Below are 18768 nucleotides of genomic sequence, written 5' to 3' on the forward strand. Positions count from 1 at the left end.
AAAAGAAAAAAAGAAAAAAGAAAATCGAAAAATGGAAAAAGAAAAGAAAATCCAAAATCCAATTGTCTGAACCCCGAACCACCTTTGAAAGAAGAGATCTGGTCCACCCAGCCCAGATCCAATTGTTGAGCTGCCTCACTCCCTACCACCTTGCATAACCTTGGTTCAGCTGTCTCCATCGTCATCGTGTGCGGCAATGTCAAGGTACTTTAAACTCAGGTCCTGGTAAGTATTATTTGTTGCCCATGTTTCCTTCCATTCTCTACCATCGAACCACAACAGCCTAATTTTTTTTTCTCTTTTCTTTTTTTTTTCTTTTCTTATCCTTATACTTCTACTGATTCCTCCCTCTTGTTCCTCGTCTTCAGTTTTTCGCATTCTCCGGTTCAACCTCGCTCTCCTTCTATCTCCCCTTCTTCCCCGCCAGAGATCGGATTCCTCTGATCGCGATACCGTTCCGGATTGTGTGGAACAAGCCGCAGGCCGGCTACTTCGATTATTAGAGATTTGCTTTTGCTGGGACGCATCTTGGTGCTTTCCGTGACCATACACAGAACAAGCGCCAATCTTGTACCTTCTACCCCACTAAACACCATCTTCGCTGTCTATGTCCCAGCCCCGTGAACAGGGCGAGGATTCCAATAAGATGGCCATTTCATACGCCAGCGGTCTTCCGGCCGATCACACGCAAGCCCTCCCTTCATTCCGAGAGGTAAGAGAGACCGGGAAAGACCCAACCCGCGATCTCCGAGTGTTCTCGGGGTTTCGACGGAATTTGGTTCCAGAGCGATAGATCGAAAAGGACACGGGACTGACTGGTGTTCTTTAGCTGCTGCCCCCTCACCTTCACGACGAGATCGAATCCACCTCCTACTTCACGTCGCGGCAACATTCGCACGAACGTCCCGCATCCGCCAGTCATGATCTGACTTCCAACCACCGGCTTATGTCCGAGCGGCCATACGGCTCCCCATCCAAATTGCCCATGGCGGAGTCCCCTCGCGATTACTCGATAGCTGCTCACCCGAGAGATCCCCGGTTACCTCAGACGGCCGGCTCGACGCCCCCTTACGCCTCCCGCGGACCTAGCCCCATCCTGCCCCCCATCCGGGATCTGCAATCCCTCCCTGACCGAGGCCTGAACCCGACGAATGCCGCTTTCCCCGACGCTCGCGGCCTCGCTCGACCCGATCCCTACGCGGCGGCGCACGAGATGCGCTCCGGCCCTCCCGTGGGCAGCCACGGCTTCGCTACCTCCGCGGCCAACTACCCGGGACCGATGGGGGATCGACGCAGCGCGGAGGCCTACGTAGGAGCCAACGGGGCGCCCGTGATGCATTACCCGTACTCGGCGATGGTCTACCAGAGTGATTCCGAGCAGACATCTCCGCAGGGCCTCTCGCACGGTCCGCAGTCGAATTTCGGCATCCTGGGCGACCCGGCCGACTCGAGGAACAAACGCCGACGGGGGAACCTGCCCAAGCCGGTGACCGATATCCTGCGCGCCTGGTTCCACGAACACCTCGATCATCCGTATCCCAGTGAGGAGGACAAGCAGATGTTCATGACCCGTACCGGGCTTACGATCAGTCAGGTAAGTTTGTTGTATTTTTGCTCCCCGGGGGAGAGGTTGCATTGCATCCGGGAGGCTGACCCATTTTCCCAAACAACAGATCAGCAACTGGTTCATCAATGCAAGGAGGCGACAACTCCCCGCTTTGAGAAACCAAATGCGCAACGGCGGATCCGACCTCGACCCTCAAAGACAGTCGCCTTTCAGTGACGTCGAGCATACATCCTCGGAGTCGATGCCGTCTCCTCACATGCTCAACCAGTCTTGATTTGAATCAAACCCACCCAATTTATATACGAGAAGGAGTTGACCCGGAATAGTCTCTCCTGTTTTCTATTGTCTAGTCGCTTGATTTGCTCTTGCCTTTGCAGCACTCCTATATCAAGATTCTCATGAACCGAGTGAGATCGGATCGATTTTGATACCCCTGCTATCGTTTTCTTTTTATTAATCGGAATATTTTAACCCTGGCTCCTTTTGCATGCCGGAATGGTAATGAGCGTGGGACACACCCAACCTCGGGGAAAGCAAAAAACAGGAAAGAAAAAGGAAAAAGAAAAAAAAAATACGACAATAATCCAATCACCGTCGATTCCATCTATCATTCACCAACCATGGAAGGTAATGAATGGATCGGTTCGCCCAACCTACCAACTATACGCGATTATGCATACGAGGTGTTTATGGTTTCATCATTGTTTCAAACTGGTTTTCTTTTTTTGATTCGTCAATACTGCATATCCGATCTTCACTTCTCTTCCCTACCTGTGTATCCTGGGCGAAACGGAATGAAACGAGCAAGGCAAGGGAGGAGGAGTGCGGACGGAGCTGAATGATTTTCCTTATTGTTTATTTTCATATTGTATAGTGTAAGTATGGATGATGTGACCATGTCAGAACTAGATTGTTTTCATTTCATATTTCTTTGAGTTTGCATTTCCTTTGTTTATAGACAGACAGGCTAAATAAAATACATGGGATAATAATGATTTCCGGTGGTTGCTATGGACGGTAGATTGGATAAGTGATTGATTGGAGTCAACATAATAATAGATAGAGGTCATTCAGAATAAGCAAGCAGGTAACTAGATGTGAAAACAACTACCTAGTATAGTAACAGAGAATTAGGTACCCGACGTCCCTAGTCCTCCAGTATAGTGACTTGACACTGGCTGACACTGACAGGATCAGGAACAGGAAGTAGCAGGCGTCCAACCGAGCCGGCGCCCGACGGTTCCTCACTGTTTCAAGACAAGAATAGAACAATGTTCCACCCCCATATTTATAGTATAGAATGTAGCACAATATAATGAAACAACACTTTGAGACTATTCTACACTACAATATAAATATAAAATCTCATGTTAGAGTAAATCCCTCCCAGTCAACCCTCAGACTTCCAGAGTAGTGGCCATAGGTAAAGAAACCTAGTATTGCCGCAAATCCGTGTCCGCCGTAACAACCGGAAGACAAAACCATCCCGAACCATGGATCCCGCGTATCAGATCTTTGGCTCCGGTGATGATGTTTCAAATCGCCTCCCTGCCTTCCCTTTTCTCTGTCTGGTTTCGGTCTACGGAGTAAGAAAGGGAGGGAGAAAAAAAAAGAAAAAAAAAAAAGAGGACCTGCCCCGCTAACTACGAACCAACACCACCCATACTCCATAGGTACTACGATAGAGATGGATCGGTTCCATTATAATAATCCGTACTCCGTCCGGTACCCAGATTGACTGATTGCCGATTCCGCGTGGCGGTGAAATTGAAAATTCAATCTGAGACTACGGGTCTGTTCGTTGGGTACTGACTGGGTCAAGGGAACTCGGAAGCAGATTCGCTTGCCCTAAGGACTCCATAATGGGTTCATCTGTGTTATTACTCCGTAGTTACTACTGGGTCGGTGGGAGAGAGGGCTGTCATCACGTCATGTCAACCCTAAAGTTGGGTTTGGGCCATGGACCATGGACCATGGGCTATCGGCATCCGTCGTTCGATCGCATTTACCGAGTTCGGTTCGGGTTTGATTATTCTAATTTTATTTTAATTTCGTTGTTGATGTGTGTCTTTATGTCTGTTGTTTTGTGCATAGGATAGTATACTACCTATACTACACTATACTATACTATACTATAGGATCTGTCACTCTGACGACATAAAACCAACCAACCCAACTAATATTACAAGGGGTAGGTAGCACAGAGTACCAGCTGATCAAACCCAGATCCCAAAAGACCGGATCCATACATACATCTGTTTCAGTCGCGTTGCTTATTCTGCGTAACATGTTCATGCGGGTTCGGGTGGGTGGCGAATGTCACGATTTCCAGACGGCAGTTTGAGATCCGATCCGTGCCGTTCTGCGCTGTCCGGGAATTGGCCATCGCCGCGGAAATGTAGGCTGAGTCTCTGGAGTATGTACATTGTATGTAGGATGTAGGATGGGGGATTCTGTATGGGTGATTGTCGGTGCATGCATGCTTCGGAAATACCTTTCTATCTAGGCATCTAGGCATCTGCCCTGATGGAGCTGTTTTGTTGGTGTGATGTATTATTTATTGTATTGTATAGCTATCTATCTACCTATTCATGTATTTATCTGGAGTTTTCATTTCCTCTTAACATGGTTGGTTAATTGGCTGACTAGCTATCTACTCATGTCCCTCTGTCATCCAATATAACCGTTCAGTTAGTTTGGGAATGTCAGCAGGCCTGCAGGACTGGATGACTCTGATATGCAAGCCCTACGAATGTAACCCTTGACAGATGACATAACCCAGCTCCGAATCCAGATCCAGATCCAGATCCCGAAAGAGGCGGATCGCCGTGGCCATGGGGACTGAGGCCAGAGAATAGGGTTTGTGGCTCTGAGGTGACACGAAGGATGCCGACCGATCCCCCACGCACGAAGCACGGGGTGAGGAAAGGGGGAAGGACGGGGACAGATACATAAATGAATTAATGAAAGGAAAATTTCAACTTGGTTAAGTAAAGTACCTACTACAAATACAATAGCCAACACCGCGTGCATTACATTTAACGGCCCTGTTATATGCGTACGGATCGGATCCCACTAGAGGATAAAGACGTGACAAGCGAGGGGCATCCACGGACTCATATCCGGTCTATCACATGGCGGTGAAATCGACCTGTGGCGCATGGCGCGAATGCCAGAAAATCCATCGGAATGTCTGTCACCTTTTTGTTCTTTGTTTTTCATGCGAGGGAGATCCCTGGCTGACTTTGAGCGCATCCGACCCTGCGGATTGGTTGGCAGTCCGGAGTTGCCTAGGTGTGGAGGGCGTGTGGATGGCGTGATAGGTGCTGGTCACATACCTACCGAGCGGAGAGAGTTGAGATGGAGGGAGAGAAAGTAAAATAAATGAATCAACTACTAGGTATTTAGTACGGAGGGTGTTGATTAACGGTTTACGGATAGACGGGGATGCGACGTCTGCCTGCCCGAATGCCAAAGGAGGATGACCAGGTGGTATTGCAGCTGCAGTCGACAGATTATTCTTCTGCCACAACGCATCAACCCAATCAGGACAGACCGTCAGGCATCGGTGATTCTCCTCTCCCCAAGAACCAGGAAACGGGCCAATCTGCACCCCACCGTGGATGCGGCAGATCGCCCTTTCAGTGGAGGAGTCGACCGTCTGAAGGAAGGGGGACAGACCGACGAAAAGGGAATTAAAATCACCGAGTAAGCCCGGCCATCCCTTTCTTCAGCCTCGCCACTCAGAAAGGAACAGTCTGCAAGGTGCGAGCAAGGCACCCCGTCGTTATCCGACTGCACGGTACTATTTCTATGGCAGACTCTCTCTCGCCACAGACAGCCTCATCCCAGCCACAGCGCACTACCAACCAACACACAGACCCTCTTGCTCTTCCTCTCCCTCACCTCAAGCGACATTCCCGGACGCACCTCATCCATTCATGAAATGCAGCTCATCCTTGATTTCCCCCCCTCCTCAGGTCATACTGCAGTTTAAGGCACGCATGTACCGGTACCTCCGCTACCGCGACCAGACAACGCAAGACGGCCCTTCTGCACGCTCAGTCCCCCGGCCAGAGACCAGTCAGGATGAAGAATCCAGCCAATTACGACGGCGGCGTCGAATCACAGGCCTGTAAGTACTCAGTAGCTAGGCTGCATCGGGATCCGAACCACGTCAGTCGCCAGTTCGAATACTTACATTTACATGCAGACTGTCTTGTCTCGGCGTCCTAGCTCCTCTCTGTGCTACTACGCCTGCATGATTATCCTTTAATTGAAGCTAAATCCAAATCGCAGCTAATTAACCCGTCCACGGTGCGGTGCTAATTAGGTATGATTGATCTGCGTCGGCCCAATCGTCCGGTCTGGTCTGCTCTGCTCCCTATACCCAACCAACCAATGCATCGTCGTTGGTACTCCATTCTCGACCCAAACGGCCAAAACAACTGGCACATGCAAGTCACTTCTCCGCTGCATGAGGCACGTCTCACCGGAACAAATCCTCAACGGCGAGCCCTGGACGGCGGAATTCATGAGATTGGTCACTTACCCACCACTTGCTCACTAGCCAGTACCCAGTCCCCCAGTCCCCCAGTATCTACCTGTAGCTAGCTAAGGTAGGTAGCTAGCTACCTGTAGCTTCATACCCAGCCAGCCGCAGCCAGACCCAGCCTAGAGAGCTAGACTAGGACAACGACATCTCCGACGATGCCAAAACCCGGATTCCAGACATGCATGGCTCGCAGGTCGCAGGTCTTGCGTCTCTACGTGGTCCGTATCCAGGACTCCGGTTCAAGGGCGGGGAGGAGGAGGGTGTGTGTGTGTGTGTGTGTGTGTGTGTGTGTGTGTGTGTGTGTGTGTGTGTGTGTGGTGGTGCTTCTTGGGTTTCGTAGACGCGCGCTCCGTCCGTGCGCCGGCATGTTCGAACGAATCTGCCGTGATACCTCTGCGTTTTGATCTCCAGGAGTGACTTGGGCTGTGATGCGCTGCGCTGCGGTGCCTTGGTTTTTTGATGTTGTGCGACGTCCTCGGAAAAAGGGGGGGTGTGTATGTATGCATGTCTTGGCTGCTGGGTTGGGAGGCAAAGTATCTAGTTATGTAAGTAGGTAGTTAGGAAGGTGGGTAGTTGGTTAGGTGCTGTATGAAGAGCAGGTATGTGTATGCATGTCGCGGGGCCGTTTGGGTGCATATCACTAGGCAGCCTAACGAAGTGGACTGGCCTCAGTCGGATCTAGGTAGACGTCTGTATACAGGTGGGTAGAGGTGTATAGACAAGGGGATACAGAGCCAGGGAACCAAAAACCACCACCAACCCACTAACCAACAAACTAGGTAGACATGACACGGCAGGAGATCTGAGACGTGGAATGGAACGGTCGGTTCTCGACGTTCTGTTGTACGACCTAGGAGCCGAATGCGGAAACTTTTTCCCGAGTATGAGGCCGAGGCCAGGCGATGGCGAGCGTTGGATCGGGGCTTACACGGTTGGTGAGGCGTGTGATGGGTTTGGGCTTTTGCCTTGTTGTTGTTAGTTGGGGTAGAGGGATGTTGATGCTGTGGATTGGGTTGGGGGTTTATTTTGGGAATGCAGATGGAAGGGATTGTTTGGGGTTGTGGAAACTTGCGGGACTCATGTTGGGGATGTCTTTGTTCTTTTTTTTTTCTTGCAGGCAGGTGTTAGATTGCATTCTTTCTGTTTTATGACCGGTGGGAAATGTATGCCTGGTATCATATAACATAAGTGGATTCAGATTGTTTACGAAAGGAAAGGTTTGACAGCCATGCAGTTCAAAAGGCAGAAAGTTGATTTCGCAATGCATGCATGAATGCAATCATAGTCTATCTATGACAGGTATCTATATCTATATACAGTAGTATTATACAGGTTGTTTGCCTTGATCAGGCACAATGTGTAGTGGAAGTAGCCGGGTAGACGGCTTCCAGGTGATATGCGACGGGATGGTTGAGTATATCCAGCTGCCGACACAAGCATGTCTAGCATGCATTGTGCGGTCTGAATGGTTGTGATGAGCTGGTGCTCTCACAGCCGACGAGTGAGATAATTTCCATATCTCGATAAATCGTCGACTCATGTCTCTGGTGTCCGTTCTGTCGTCTTTCCCAGTAAGAGGACTGAACTCATGGTTGAGACATGTGGATGGTCGATGCCATCGTGTTGCTAAGAAACGAAGAAAGAAATGCGCTGGAACTCCGAATAAACCAATCATGCGTTGTTCGCGCACGAGAAACTGCTCTTAGAGCCGTCGTTGTGGATCGCGACTCCGGACACCCAGAGACCGCAGACGCAGATGGTGCCGCCGATAAGGACGAGTCCGACATTCGCCAGGAAGAGGAGGATTTTCTTAGGAGAGGTGAAGTAGTTGCCCCAGTACATGTGGAGCCAGAAGATGCCGGGGAGGCCGAACGAGAACCAACTGACGAACAGAGCGCTCTGAAGACGGGTTAGACAACGGCTTGCAAGATCGGCAGACGTGAGTACTTACAACAAGACTAAGCAGGTTGTTGAAGACGGGAATGGCCTCGGCGATGATCCAGGCAATGATCCAGAATGCGAGGGCCAGGCCAACCCAGGCTCCAACGCCGCGGAAATCACGCTTGTGCATGATGTCGGTGTGGCGGAACAGACGGACGTAGACGTTCTTAATGGCAACGTGGCCCAGAACGACACCGGCGATGACGATGGTGGGCATGGCGATTCCGTAGGCCACTTTGCGAAGGATGGGGCCCGTGGACCCCAGGGCGGGGGAGGTGACACCCGGTCCGGCGTAGCGATAGATCACGGCGGAAACGATGGTGTACATGATGATCTCGAAGCCCTGGAGCATGCAGAGAGACTTGGGGAAGTCCCGGGGGTCTTTCATTTCGGAGATGAATCCGAAGAAAGCGGGGTGACCACCTGAAGAGAGATTAGCGGCTGCGTTGACAATCAATGCGAGGGAACATACAGTAGGCAAAGACGATGTTGGTAACAGCCGTGAAGCCGTTGACGAAGCTAGTGTCGACAGTGGTCTCCGCCAGACCATCTCCCGGTCGTTCGACGGCGACACCGATCATCGTGATCATCATTGCGGTGAAAATACTGATGAACGCTTGGCGGTGTTAGTGGATAGATGCTGGGAAGCAATTCGTAGACAGGGAGCTTACAGATGATCGCGAGCCACGAAACATTTTTCATGGTTCGTGGCAAAGAGAAAATCAAAGAGAGAACCAAGCCCATCACTCCAAAAACAATTGAGCATGTTCCATGGTCTGTCAAGGTGTTCATCATGACCGTGAACGTCAAAAGATGACTGCCACACGCGAAGATGAAGAACAGAAGCTGGCCGATCTCGAGAACATGCCGCCCGATGGGTCCCATTAGGACCTCACCGGCATCAGCCATGCTGTGAATCGAAGGATGCCGCGTCTTGAACTGTCCAATGACATAACCGGAATATGTGGCAACGATTCCGATGCCGATAATCAGAACGATGGCACTGGGATTGTTAGGAATCGTACGGATTGGCGAAGATTCGAAGCACTCACGGAGCAAAACCAATCGAGGCAACGGTCGCAGGCAGCGAAAGCACACCCACTGATACTGTCTCGGCAATCATGACTATAGCAATTCGGTCAGAAGGAGGATCTCAAGGTTCAAAGATTGTTCGGAGTCGTACGGATTCCAGATTGCCTAAAACACACGCCTCCAGGTCAGCCATCTGATCGATGAAATTGTCCCAATGATTCACAACTTACCACCAGTCCAAGGTCTTGTACTTCACCTCCGCGATCTCTTCAGATCCGAAGGGATCATTCTCGATGGAAGGCGCCTTTTCGTCATCCAGCTGCTTCTCCGCAGCATCCGTGGCGTGCCAATTGGGCACCCCCTCGATGTCTTTCGTGTCCAGCGACGCCATGGTTGCACCAAAGCTGTGAGATTTCTCGAAATCGGTCGGTCGGACGGACGGTCGGGAGCGGTGGTGCTTCTAGCGCTTGAGTAGGCAGGGAGGTAGGCGGAGCGGCGGAGCAGCTTTCTGGGTTGAACAGAATGAAGCTATTCCAGCACCGACGAGATGTCAAAACCACCAGGAAGGCAGGCAGATGGCGGATCGGGGTATTTGTCTGGCTCCAGACGCCCATGTGGCAAAGCCGAAAGCTAAAAGGCCCAAACTCTGCGCAATTTCCAACGGGCGCACGAGGCACTTCGGTGGGTGACCGACATCGGCGAGCAGTCTGGAGTCATAATGGAGTCGCTCCACCGGCGGCGGCGAAATTTCTGTCGGCCGTCGTTTGATTTGTCACGGATTCGATGTGGTTGGTGGTTCGGAGAAACACAGCTGCTCCCCTGGACGTTCGGTCGCTTTCTAGCCTCGTGTCGACCGGAGGAGCGATCGTCGTCCACCGAGGACATGGAAGGAGGGGAGGAAGTCGGGATAGAGGGAGAAGCAAACGGGATCAGCTGTGCATGGCGCCTTGCCTGGCGCGTTTCGGTGAAGAAATCCATCTGGGGGTGGAGCGGCATACGGAGTGCCTCAGCCTGTCGGAACCAATCGCCCCGACGGTTTTTCCAGTGGCGTCGCGTTGGACGTCCGATTTGCCCGCCGACCACTTCGTCGACCTCCACGAGCTGCGGCTCTGGATTTCGGATGTCGCGGAGTTGGTTCTTCCATGATTCCATCCCACTGGATCCCACGTTGGATGCCGTCGTCTCCGCGATTCTCGCTGCCAATGCCGGTATCGCCATGTCGCCAGGAGCCACGTTGCCGCCATAATTTATTTGACTAGCAAATTAGTGGTTCCTTAATGGCATTAAGATATATATGTTGTGCGTACGATGGAGTTAGAGTTGTTGTCGCACGACATTCAAAGCTGTCCCACTGGATCTTACGACCATGACTAGCCCATAAAGGCACCCAGATAAACCAGTTAATAGAATTTTCAAATATGTAACTGGTCTAGACACTGGAGTTCAGGCCCATTCGATAATTATGAATGATGATACTGGAGTAGAAGAAACGCAAACACTAGAGCCATGCTTATATATAATCCCTGCCGTATGCTGATCGCCAGGTTAATCTTGGCATAATATTTCAAAGGCATCTTGAATTAGATTCAAAATTAACTGGAAATGGAGCAATGCTGTATGAAAAATTAAACACTTATATCGACGGATAGAGATCATGGTGCCACTGGAATCGGCAAATAATGTCCATGTTCTAGCGGCCACGAGAAAGACAAGCAATGTATTGCTTCTCCGAGTGAACACTCGAGCATAGAATGGCCGATGAAGTATAGCATGGTCAAGGATAGCCTATGGTGTTTAGGGGCGATCATATACATACGAAATCCTCAAGAAATATGTTACCGAAAGAAGGTCTACCCAAACCACCAGCAGAAGATATTATACCGTTATCGCGTCTCGTCTTTATGAATGGAACAAACTTGAATGGAATAAACTGTGAGGAAAGTTCCAATTCTCCCTAGATTGAGCTTCAGATAATCGAGCCATTATTTACGCCTTGATGAAGTTGTTTTAATAGGATATCAATGCGGTGATTTGCCAAAGATGAATAAATATGTTGGTGGAATTTGAAGATATACATGTAAAAGAAACTCTTGTTGACACGTATGAGAATAACTCCTGTCTGCTATATATCTAGCTCTTAATCTTCAGGGGCATACACGCAGTAGAAGCCATGCCTGACCCTACTGTAACCCACCACCACAACGTTGCATCGCAGCTAAGACACCACAGCTACCGCAAAGAGGTTTATTGATCCTCCCGGACCTGACTAAAAATATGACTTGCTTCTGCTCTAGCCTGTCATACGTTTATTCATGCCCAGCAATAACCGTTCCGGCACCGACGTGTCTCCAGAGGTCCTCACTGGCAGGGATGGGCTGTCGCCTACCTGACTTGGCATGTCCTGTGCCTCCACTCGGACGAAGCGATCAAGCCTTTTGGCAGGAACAGTTCCAGCCACGCGATGTCCCGTTCCTCAACAAGCTGTGACGCCGCAACTGCATTGTAGCATTGTATCAATAGCTATTCGGGTAGAGGCTGTAGAGTTGAGAGGGACGATATTTGTATCCGCAAAAACCCGACTATTATAAACCAGAACCCACAAACTAGGTTCTGGGCCGTTGAGGTCTTGTAGTCCGTTGTTTTGGTTGTATAATGGAACGTGCGGTAGATCAAAATTGGCGTTATGGTCTCAACAGTCGACACTTTGTAGATCAAATGATGATCCCGGAGATAGCAGGAGGACGATTAGGATACCTAAACGTGAGACGTGAGCTGAGACCATTCTATTCGACACTACCCCGGAACCCCGTGGGAAGATACTAAGCTGCTATAGGCTCCATTGGATCTCGCTTGAGATTGCACAGGCCAAGGGGCTTTCCGCTGATGCACCGCCCTTAGAGACCTTGTATGGCGTTGCAGAGCATAAGATGTCTTCCGATGCAAGCCATGGGCAGCGGCAATCGTCGGTTAACGGCGCTGTCATTGACGAATGTTAGCTTCCACAAGGTTGTTGCAACCTGCAATGTCAGATTGTTACCTAAAACTTTGAGGGATAATTGCGAGCATGCTAAAGAAAGCGAGTGAAAATGTTTGGTTGAGGATTGCCAGTGTACCGACCAGAGTACAAAGTACATCCGAGTGGAAGACTGCCTGAGGAACGCATGTCATGTGTCTTCCGGCTCGTCTTCCCCCTTCGCCTTTCACGCTTTCCACCTTCCCCAACTTCCAAGGGTCTGTCTTCCATCCCCAAATCCGACTCTCATCTTCATCGCCCCTTTTCCGAACGGCGTATCCGATGCGATGCGATGATAGGAGCTAAGCGACTGAATCGCCTGTCTAGGCTTTGATGGACGTGCAGGCCTTTGATGGTCACCAAGAAAAAGAAAAAAAAAGCCAACAGACCCGGTCCAATCTGCAGGATCCAATACAAGGCAAGAGCCAGCCACAACATCGATCGTTCGGAGGTGACTGGATAAAGTTATTTTCCCCACCGTCAGCCAACAGACCCTGGTGTTGGGCACAGTGCTAGCCCGCTCCGGAGTAGCGGAGGATCCGGATCGCTGTCTTCAGTTACGCTCCTTCCTAGAGGGGAAATAGAAGAAAGAGGTATAGCATCGCAGGTTCAGCGCCCTCTGAGCCAGTTGTTCTTTTCTTTCCGGTCTCCTCGCGGTGTTCGTATTTTTTCCTCCAATGGTGTTAGGTCACGATGGGAGAGGGAGAGAACGGACCAACTAAAATAGACAAATCTCCGGTATGGGAAAGATGCAGGTACGCGGTGGAAATTTTCTTTTTTCTTTTCGTTTCTGCTATGATAAGAATGGCAAGGCTGTGCCTGAGCTTCGGAGCTCTCCGACGCGGTTGGTCTTATTGCCACTGCCTCTGGGAATTAAATGGCTCATTTTCCAGGCCGCTGACTTCAACCCAAGAAAAGTGCAGTAATCTGTGTTCGATCACTGAAGAATCCAGCAAATGATAACATGTGAGACATGCCATATCGATGCAACCATTCTATCAGGCCTGTGGAGTACATGATCGATTCAGGTGCCAATAACGAACGGCGAAAGACCCACCGAGCTGCCTTGGGAAGGGAAAAAAAGGGGAAAGGAAGGGAAAAGGGCCGAGTTAGCGCCAATGCTAGGCAGCCATTGGCTGGGAATCAATCTTATTCTCCCCCCAACGACATCCCGGCCTCTTTTCTTTTCCTCGAGCTTGGCACCTATAACCACCCTGGCCCTATAATCCTGCGTATTCGCGGCTTAGAACTCGCCCCTGCCACGGCACGGCGATTGAAAGCATGTGAAGAAAGCGCGGCACAATAGCGCCAGATGCGCACTTCCCCTCAAGTGGGTGTTGCAGCCCGAATGCGCTGTGTTCCATAAACGGTCTAGGACGGGGGAGGGACGGTCGGTATGACACTAAAATTGCTTGACATCGTAATATTAATTGCAAATAGACTAGGTACAATCTATCTTGGGACGATGATTCGGCGGTCAGAGCCTACACCGCATACCTGCGGAAATTGAAGGCATTCGGCTGAGGGAGGGAAAAAAGTCTCATCCTGATCATGTTAGATGATGGTAAACCCAACTGTGTCTACGGAGTACTGAAGGGTCCCTGACCGAGGAAGGGCATCTTACAGGATCCACACAGCCTTTAGCTCTAAGTGGGTTCCTGAACATCACGGACTAGCCAACGTCGAACGGAAATCATGGTCCTTTGGCGGAGAGTCCTCGGCGATTATGGCAGCAACCAGTCATATTGCACAATCGACCTGAGGAGGAGAAAGCAGAAAAGAACAGCAGGTCACATTGATCATGACCCGCTTGTCTCGAATTGGTTGATCTTGGACGGGGTCTCAACTCCCCCACTTTTCCCCTCTCACGATGTTCCTGGCAAGGGAAAACCATGCTATACACCTGCATGGACAGCGTTGTGTTGGCTAAGAACCTAAACATGGGTAGCCCGGCGCCCATCGTACGGTGCAATAACCAGGAACACATCCGCTGGTAGCCGTCCAGCCAAGGGTTCAAGGTTGCATTGCAGGATTCGTCGTTTGATGTAGACACGAAATCGACAGAATTTTTCAACATATACGAGCTTATAAGGGAATCGCACATGTCCAAGTGTCTATACTTTGAAGGATCTGATATCTCGATGATCTGCGGGATCGGCTTGAACTTCATTATCTTAAATTACCCGGGCTTCGAATCATCAAGGGCGCTCGGATCGCGACTGTCAGAAGGATGGCGGGAATGCGGGAGCCAGATTGAGGAGGGTGAAGGGTCCCAGGGCTACTGACTCCCTACCACACCAGGCACGAAGAAGGGGAAGGGAGGGAGAGAAGGGAAAAAAAAAAAAAAAAAAAAAAAAAAAAAAAAGAGAGAGAGAAGGGCCCAAATCCTGTGGCTGTTCATCAATCAAAGGCTGGCAATTCGAACGAGTCGGGGGTTTGCTAATTCGGGACGTCTTGCCCGATTATCACCACCAACAACGATGATAAGCAACAGGTCTCTATCAACAAATCATCGGAGGTCAGCGGCCAGCTCCTAACGCATTTCACTCTGGTGTCAGTCCAACCACGACCCCTCATCCAAGGCGGGACTCCTTTTTTATTTTATTTTATTTTTTATTTTATTTTACTTCCGACCCGGTTTACATCGGGGCCACAGCAGATTACAATGGCGCACGTCAATCAACCCCTCTCTTGTTGCAGCATAATATCGCCAACCACCATTCTATTTTTCTAGAAGGCGCTTAGGGACACGGACTGCCTGCCATTCGCCGATGCCTGGACTTTTACCCCAGGTCAAGACTAAATGACCACCCTAACGGGGATTATTTCGTCAATCACTAGCAAGCTAGCACAATCTCTCGCTCCTTGCCCGAAGCCCGTGGTGGCCGGTTATAAGTGCTATTTTTCTCCCCACCGATGCTAATTCTGAATGATTTGCACGAGATCTTCACCCCCTTGGTCCCAATTGCTTGCCTTTCAATTCCAACCAAGACCATTTTTCCCGATCAGTCTTCTTTCCGATTGATCAGTCGGTGTTTTCGAATGCCATGACGCGAACCGCCGTCGAGGAAATCAAATTTGAAGCCCCTGCGTGGGAGCACAAAACGGTTCAAATTGCAGACGACGGCAGGAGATTGAGTTCTTCTGTCAATGATGACGCTGCACGTCCCAAAGGCCGCATACGGCGGTCAATGACCGCCTGCAACACCTGTCGCAAGCTAAAGACTCGGTGCGACCTGGACCCGCGCGGTCACGCATGTCGCCGGTGTCTGTCATTGAGGTAGGCGATAGCTTCCAGCGGAGAGTAGAATGCCATTTTCGGTGTCTTTTCGACAGAGATGTCAGAATTGAGGTCCAACAGAAGTGGAGTGCAATGTTTAAAATTAAGGTTCTGACAAGAAATTGCATTTCTCCTTGAATAGAATCGAATGCCAGCTACCGGAGACAAGTGAGCGCTTCCAGGACAATGCGTCGATGTGGTCGGACGCCACGACTGCCATTCCTTCCATTGAAGAGCGCCTCACTTCGCTCGAGCGGAGCATGCGTGAAATGACGGGCATGTTGCGCCAAATCATAAACCAGCCGCCCAGTATTGCGAGCATGTCCGCACCTCAATTGACCCAAAGCACCAACACGGAGGAAACGGTTTCCATCGAAGGGAATCAGTTCTCTCCGTTCCTGCCTAAGCCGATTCGCTTGATCCAAGAGCTGCAGTCGGAGTTTTTCGGCGAACCAAGTGTCCTCACTCCTAGCACTCCGTTCTGTGGGAATAGCATGGAGAAAGGATTCATTGATTCCAAACTATCGCTCAAACTGATGCAATTGTACGATCGCCCTTCTTGGCACCTGCTAGATCCAAGCTTCTAATAACCATCTGAATACAGATTCGTGGAGCATTTCGGACCCTGGGTCTCGATCAACAATTTATCGGACATGCAGGACGAGATGCAAAGACCCGATTCGCTGCTATATAACACAGCCTGCCTGCTGGCGTCGCGATATGTTCCAGGCATCCCAACACCGGTGGTCCGCGCCATGTATCTCCAAGTCCGACATGAAGCAGTCAATACGCTGTGGGAGAAGCCTCCTCTGCAGTACGAGTCGCTTCAAGCCCTCGCCCTTCTTTGTCTGTGGCCCGCGACCGTCCAAAGAGAAGCCCCCATCGATAGCTGGCTATTGAGCGGGAACTCGATCAACCAGTCGCTGATCACCTTTGACTTCCTCAACTATGCGCCTTCCGAGCTAATCATGGACAACAAAACGGCTACGCAATTGCGGCTGTGGAATATCTTCTGCTTGACGCAGCTACGGTATGTTGCAACATGTATAATGCGTCCAGTCCCAACTTTGGCTGATTTCTGTTAGATTCGCGGTCGGAAATGCGCGCCCGTTCCATATTCAGCAGCGATATCTGGATCATTGCCCTCGGCTGCTGGAGCATCCGAGTGCGACATTCGAAGACGGAAAGGTCATGGCGGAGATTCAGCTGTATTTGATCACGCTGAAGCTGCAGGGCAGCAACCCGCGCATGCGACTTGCCGACGTCGAATATGAGGAGATCGAGCGGTGGAAAATGGAATGGGCTCACCTATTCAGTAAGAAACCCACAGAGCAAAATACGGATTTCCCCAGAAAACCAGGAGCTGACAGCCTGACAGCTGGCGAAGAAAATTCAACACTCGAACTGAGCCTCTGGTACTGCGAAATCCTGCTTCACAGAACTGCCATGCGATTCCAGTCGGAGTCCGACCGACTCACGGCCGAGGTTATCCAAGCGTCACGTCTCATCATCTCCAAATTCCTACAACTCCGCCTTTCAACCGCGCTCAGCGTTGTCGACCAGACGTATATCATCGTTGGCTACGCTGCACTTAACCTCTGCGACTTCAACTTCCTCGACCCTCTCATCGACCAGATCCAGATGTACCTGCTCCACCTGGCCCCCAACGAAGACCACATCGCCTACCGCTTTTCCTGCATGATCGCGGAGTTCAAACGGCGCTGCGCCGAATGCACCGACCCTTGCACGGCGATGGACAGTTCGCAGTCATCGTTCGGGGATGCGCGGAAGCTGAGCATGGAGCACATCCAGTTCATGCCACCCCCGCCGCCCCCTGGAGCCCTGGTCGATGGCCTGATGGAGGGGTATGGTAGTTTGGACGGACTCATCCCGGAAATTATGCCGCAATCGTTCCCCGATAGCGTGCTCAGTGGGATGACGATGGCCGAGGCGATTCCGGCTGGATATCGCTCGGCGACTCTCTAGTCGCTTTGTCTTTCGTCCTATCCCTTTTTCCTTTCTTAATGTTGGATCGTTGTCTACGGAGTAGAATGGGCGGAAAATGGAAAAAAAGGGGAGGAATGGTCGGTCGCTCGGTCAATGACGGACGGGATTTCATTTTGTACATAGCAGGCACCACGATCTCTCTATTGATCTTGGTCGCTCGGTCGGGTATATTCACTTTCAACATGACCTAATTGGATGTTCTTGATGCACAATCTCAACTCCATCTTCCTCACAGGATGTAGGACTAGGATCACTACCTAACCCCCAGCGGATCCCTCATCTCCATCCCCATCTCCATCTCCAACTTCCAAGCAACGCTAACATCGACCCTACATCCCCAAAGGCCCGAACTCACGCTTCTCCCGGCAAAAACCCCCCGGATGCCTGTTATCTCGTGCGCATGAATTCCATTACGTAAAATCTCCAGCCCTGATTCCCTGCAGCCAGGGATTAATTAATTAATTAAATTGCTCAACCCTTCCGTTCGTTCCCTGTGGTGTACCCCATACGCAGTGCATACCTAAGGTAGTCTGCATGCATGTATCTGCCCAGACAGCAGGTTATATGATAGGTTAGGTTAGGTTGGGTTTCCTATGTAGAGTAGGGTAGGGATACGTACGTACCTGGTTAGCTGACGAGGAGTACGCAGTACGGCGTAGCAGTCACTAGGTAGGGTAGGCCGTGCGGCGCAGGAAAGACCAGATGAGATGAGGGGAAGGAATGAACTGAGCTGCGTGAGTGACTGAGTGAATGAGTGAGGAGAAGAAGAAGGGGGAGTTAGCCGCCCGGAGGGGTTCGAGGCGTTACGCTGGATTTCGGGGATGTGGTTGGCTGGGTAGGTAATTAGTGCGAGTTACCTTACTAGTTGGTGGTTAGTGGTTAGTGAGGTTGGTGCGGAGTAGGGAGGAAGTCTCAGTCTTAAGATCTGTATGGACGGGGTAGGTAGGTTTGTTAGTGCATTGGAGTGGGTTTGGTCGTTTGCTTTACTCCGCACATGCTATATGTAATTGGAGCGGTTGGATGTAGGTCATTCATTCATCTGTTCATCGGTTCATCTATGAGGTGAGTTGGACTTGGGCTTGCTTACGGTGGATATGTGTCGGGAGTACCTAGTGTCGGGGGAGCCGCGATAGTGGCAAATTGGGTGGACGACTGATGGAGGATGGTGTGGAGGGGGGGGGGGGGGGGGTTGGTTTGAAGATAAGTGTGAGATAGACAGCTTATCTTTACGAAGGGGATATTGGTTTACGTTGGAAGGGATGGGGTTTAGAGGTTAGATTTCAGAAACATAAACTAGACTAGACTAAGAGCAAACAAAGTACCGAGGTAAAAGCAGAGCAAAGAGAGTGGATCCAATTTCGAGAACGCAGGAA

General features: G+C 50.6%; 8 protein-coding genes across 8 annotated transcripts; 4 read left to right on the plus strand and 4 right to left on the minus strand.

Moving 5' to 3' along the window:
- Nucleotides 1-607: 607 nt before the first annotated feature.
- On the plus strand, nucleotides 608-1841 carry P170DRAFT_442840 (homeobox transcription factor; the record flags this gene model as incomplete). Its single annotated transcript, XM_024850488.1, has 3 exons — nucleotides 608-712; nucleotides 830-1594; nucleotides 1674-1841. 3 exons carry the CDS (start codon nucleotides 608-610, stop codon nucleotides 1839-1841), a joined length of 1038 nt encoding a protein of 345 aa, XP_024710148.1.
- A 2331-nt stretch (nucleotides 1842-4172) lies between these two features.
- P170DRAFT_26186 (uncharacterized protein) lies at nucleotides 4173-4824 on the minus strand. The gene has a single exon (XM_024843081.1). The coding sequence runs from the start codon at nucleotides 4598-4600 to the stop codon at nucleotides 4259-4261; it is 342 nt and encodes a 113-aa protein (XP_024710149.1). The 5' UTR covers nucleotides 4601-4824; the 3' UTR covers nucleotides 4173-4258.
- Nucleotides 4825-5864, plus strand: P170DRAFT_26187 (uncharacterized protein). The gene is made up of 3 exons (XM_024843082.1): nucleotides 4825-5275; nucleotides 5325-5702; nucleotides 5781-5864. The coding sequence occupies exons 1-3, from the start codon at nucleotides 5049-5051 to the stop codon at nucleotides 5830-5832; spliced, it is 657 nt and encodes a 218-aa protein (XP_024710150.1). The 5' UTR covers nucleotides 4825-5048; the 3' UTR covers nucleotides 5833-5864.
- Nucleotides 5805-6285, plus strand: P170DRAFT_26233 (uncharacterized protein). The gene is made up of 2 exons (XM_024843085.1): nucleotides 5805-6140; nucleotides 6195-6285. The coding sequence occupies exons 1-2, from the start codon at nucleotides 5903-5905 to the stop codon at nucleotides 6206-6208; spliced, it is 252 nt and encodes an 83-aa protein (XP_024710151.1). The 5' UTR covers nucleotides 5805-5902; the 3' UTR covers nucleotides 6209-6285.
- Nucleotides 6286-7591: 1306 nt separating this feature from the next.
- Nucleotides 7592-9605, minus strand: P170DRAFT_26264 (amino acid transporter). The gene is made up of 7 exons (XM_024843091.1): nucleotides 9326-9605; nucleotides 9247-9260; nucleotides 9116-9188; nucleotides 8735-9066; nucleotides 8536-8679; nucleotides 8074-8486; nucleotides 7592-8021 (listed from the first exon to the last, which is right to left on the minus strand). Exons 1-7 carry the CDS (start codon nucleotides 9484-9486, stop codon nucleotides 7794-7796), a joined length of 1365 nt encoding a protein of 454 aa, XP_024710152.1. The 5' UTR covers nucleotides 9487-9605; the 3' UTR covers nucleotides 7592-7793.
- A 120-nt stretch (nucleotides 9606-9725) lies between these two features.
- P170DRAFT_470285 (uncharacterized protein) lies at nucleotides 9726-10313 on the minus strand (the record flags this gene model as incomplete). The annotated part of the gene is made up of 1 exon (XM_024852735.1): nucleotides 9726-10313. The coding sequence occupies one exon, from the start codon at nucleotides 10311-10313 to the stop codon at nucleotides 9726-9728; it is 588 nt and encodes a 195-aa protein (XP_024710153.1).
- A 3294-nt stretch (nucleotides 10314-13607) lies between these two features.
- On the minus strand, nucleotides 13608-14441 carry P170DRAFT_26275 (uncharacterized protein). Its single transcript, XM_024843093.1, has one exon. The coding sequence runs from the start codon at nucleotides 14276-14278 to the stop codon at nucleotides 13802-13804; it is 477 nt and encodes a 158-aa protein (XP_024710154.1). The 5' UTR covers nucleotides 14279-14441; the 3' UTR covers nucleotides 13608-13801.
- A 714-nt stretch (nucleotides 14442-15155) lies between these two features.
- P170DRAFT_421492 (Zn(II)2Cys6 transcription factor of proteolytic enzymes) lies at nucleotides 15156-17374 on the plus strand (the record flags this gene model as incomplete). The annotated part of the gene is made up of 4 exons (XM_024847362.1): nucleotides 15156-15388; nucleotides 15531-15932; nucleotides 15993-16418; nucleotides 16474-17374. The coding sequence occupies 4 exons, from the start codon at nucleotides 15156-15158 to the stop codon at nucleotides 17372-17374; spliced, it is 1962 nt and encodes a 653-aa protein (XP_024710155.1).
- Nucleotides 17375-18768: the final 1394 nt, after the last annotated feature.

The sequence above is a fragment of the Aspergillus steynii genome (genome assembly GCF_002849105.1).
Source record: "Aspergillus steynii IBT 23096 chromosome Unknown P170scaffold_1, whole genome shotgun sequence".
Lineage (NCBI taxonomy): Eukaryota > Fungi > Ascomycota > Eurotiomycetes > Eurotiales > Aspergillaceae > Aspergillus > Aspergillus steynii.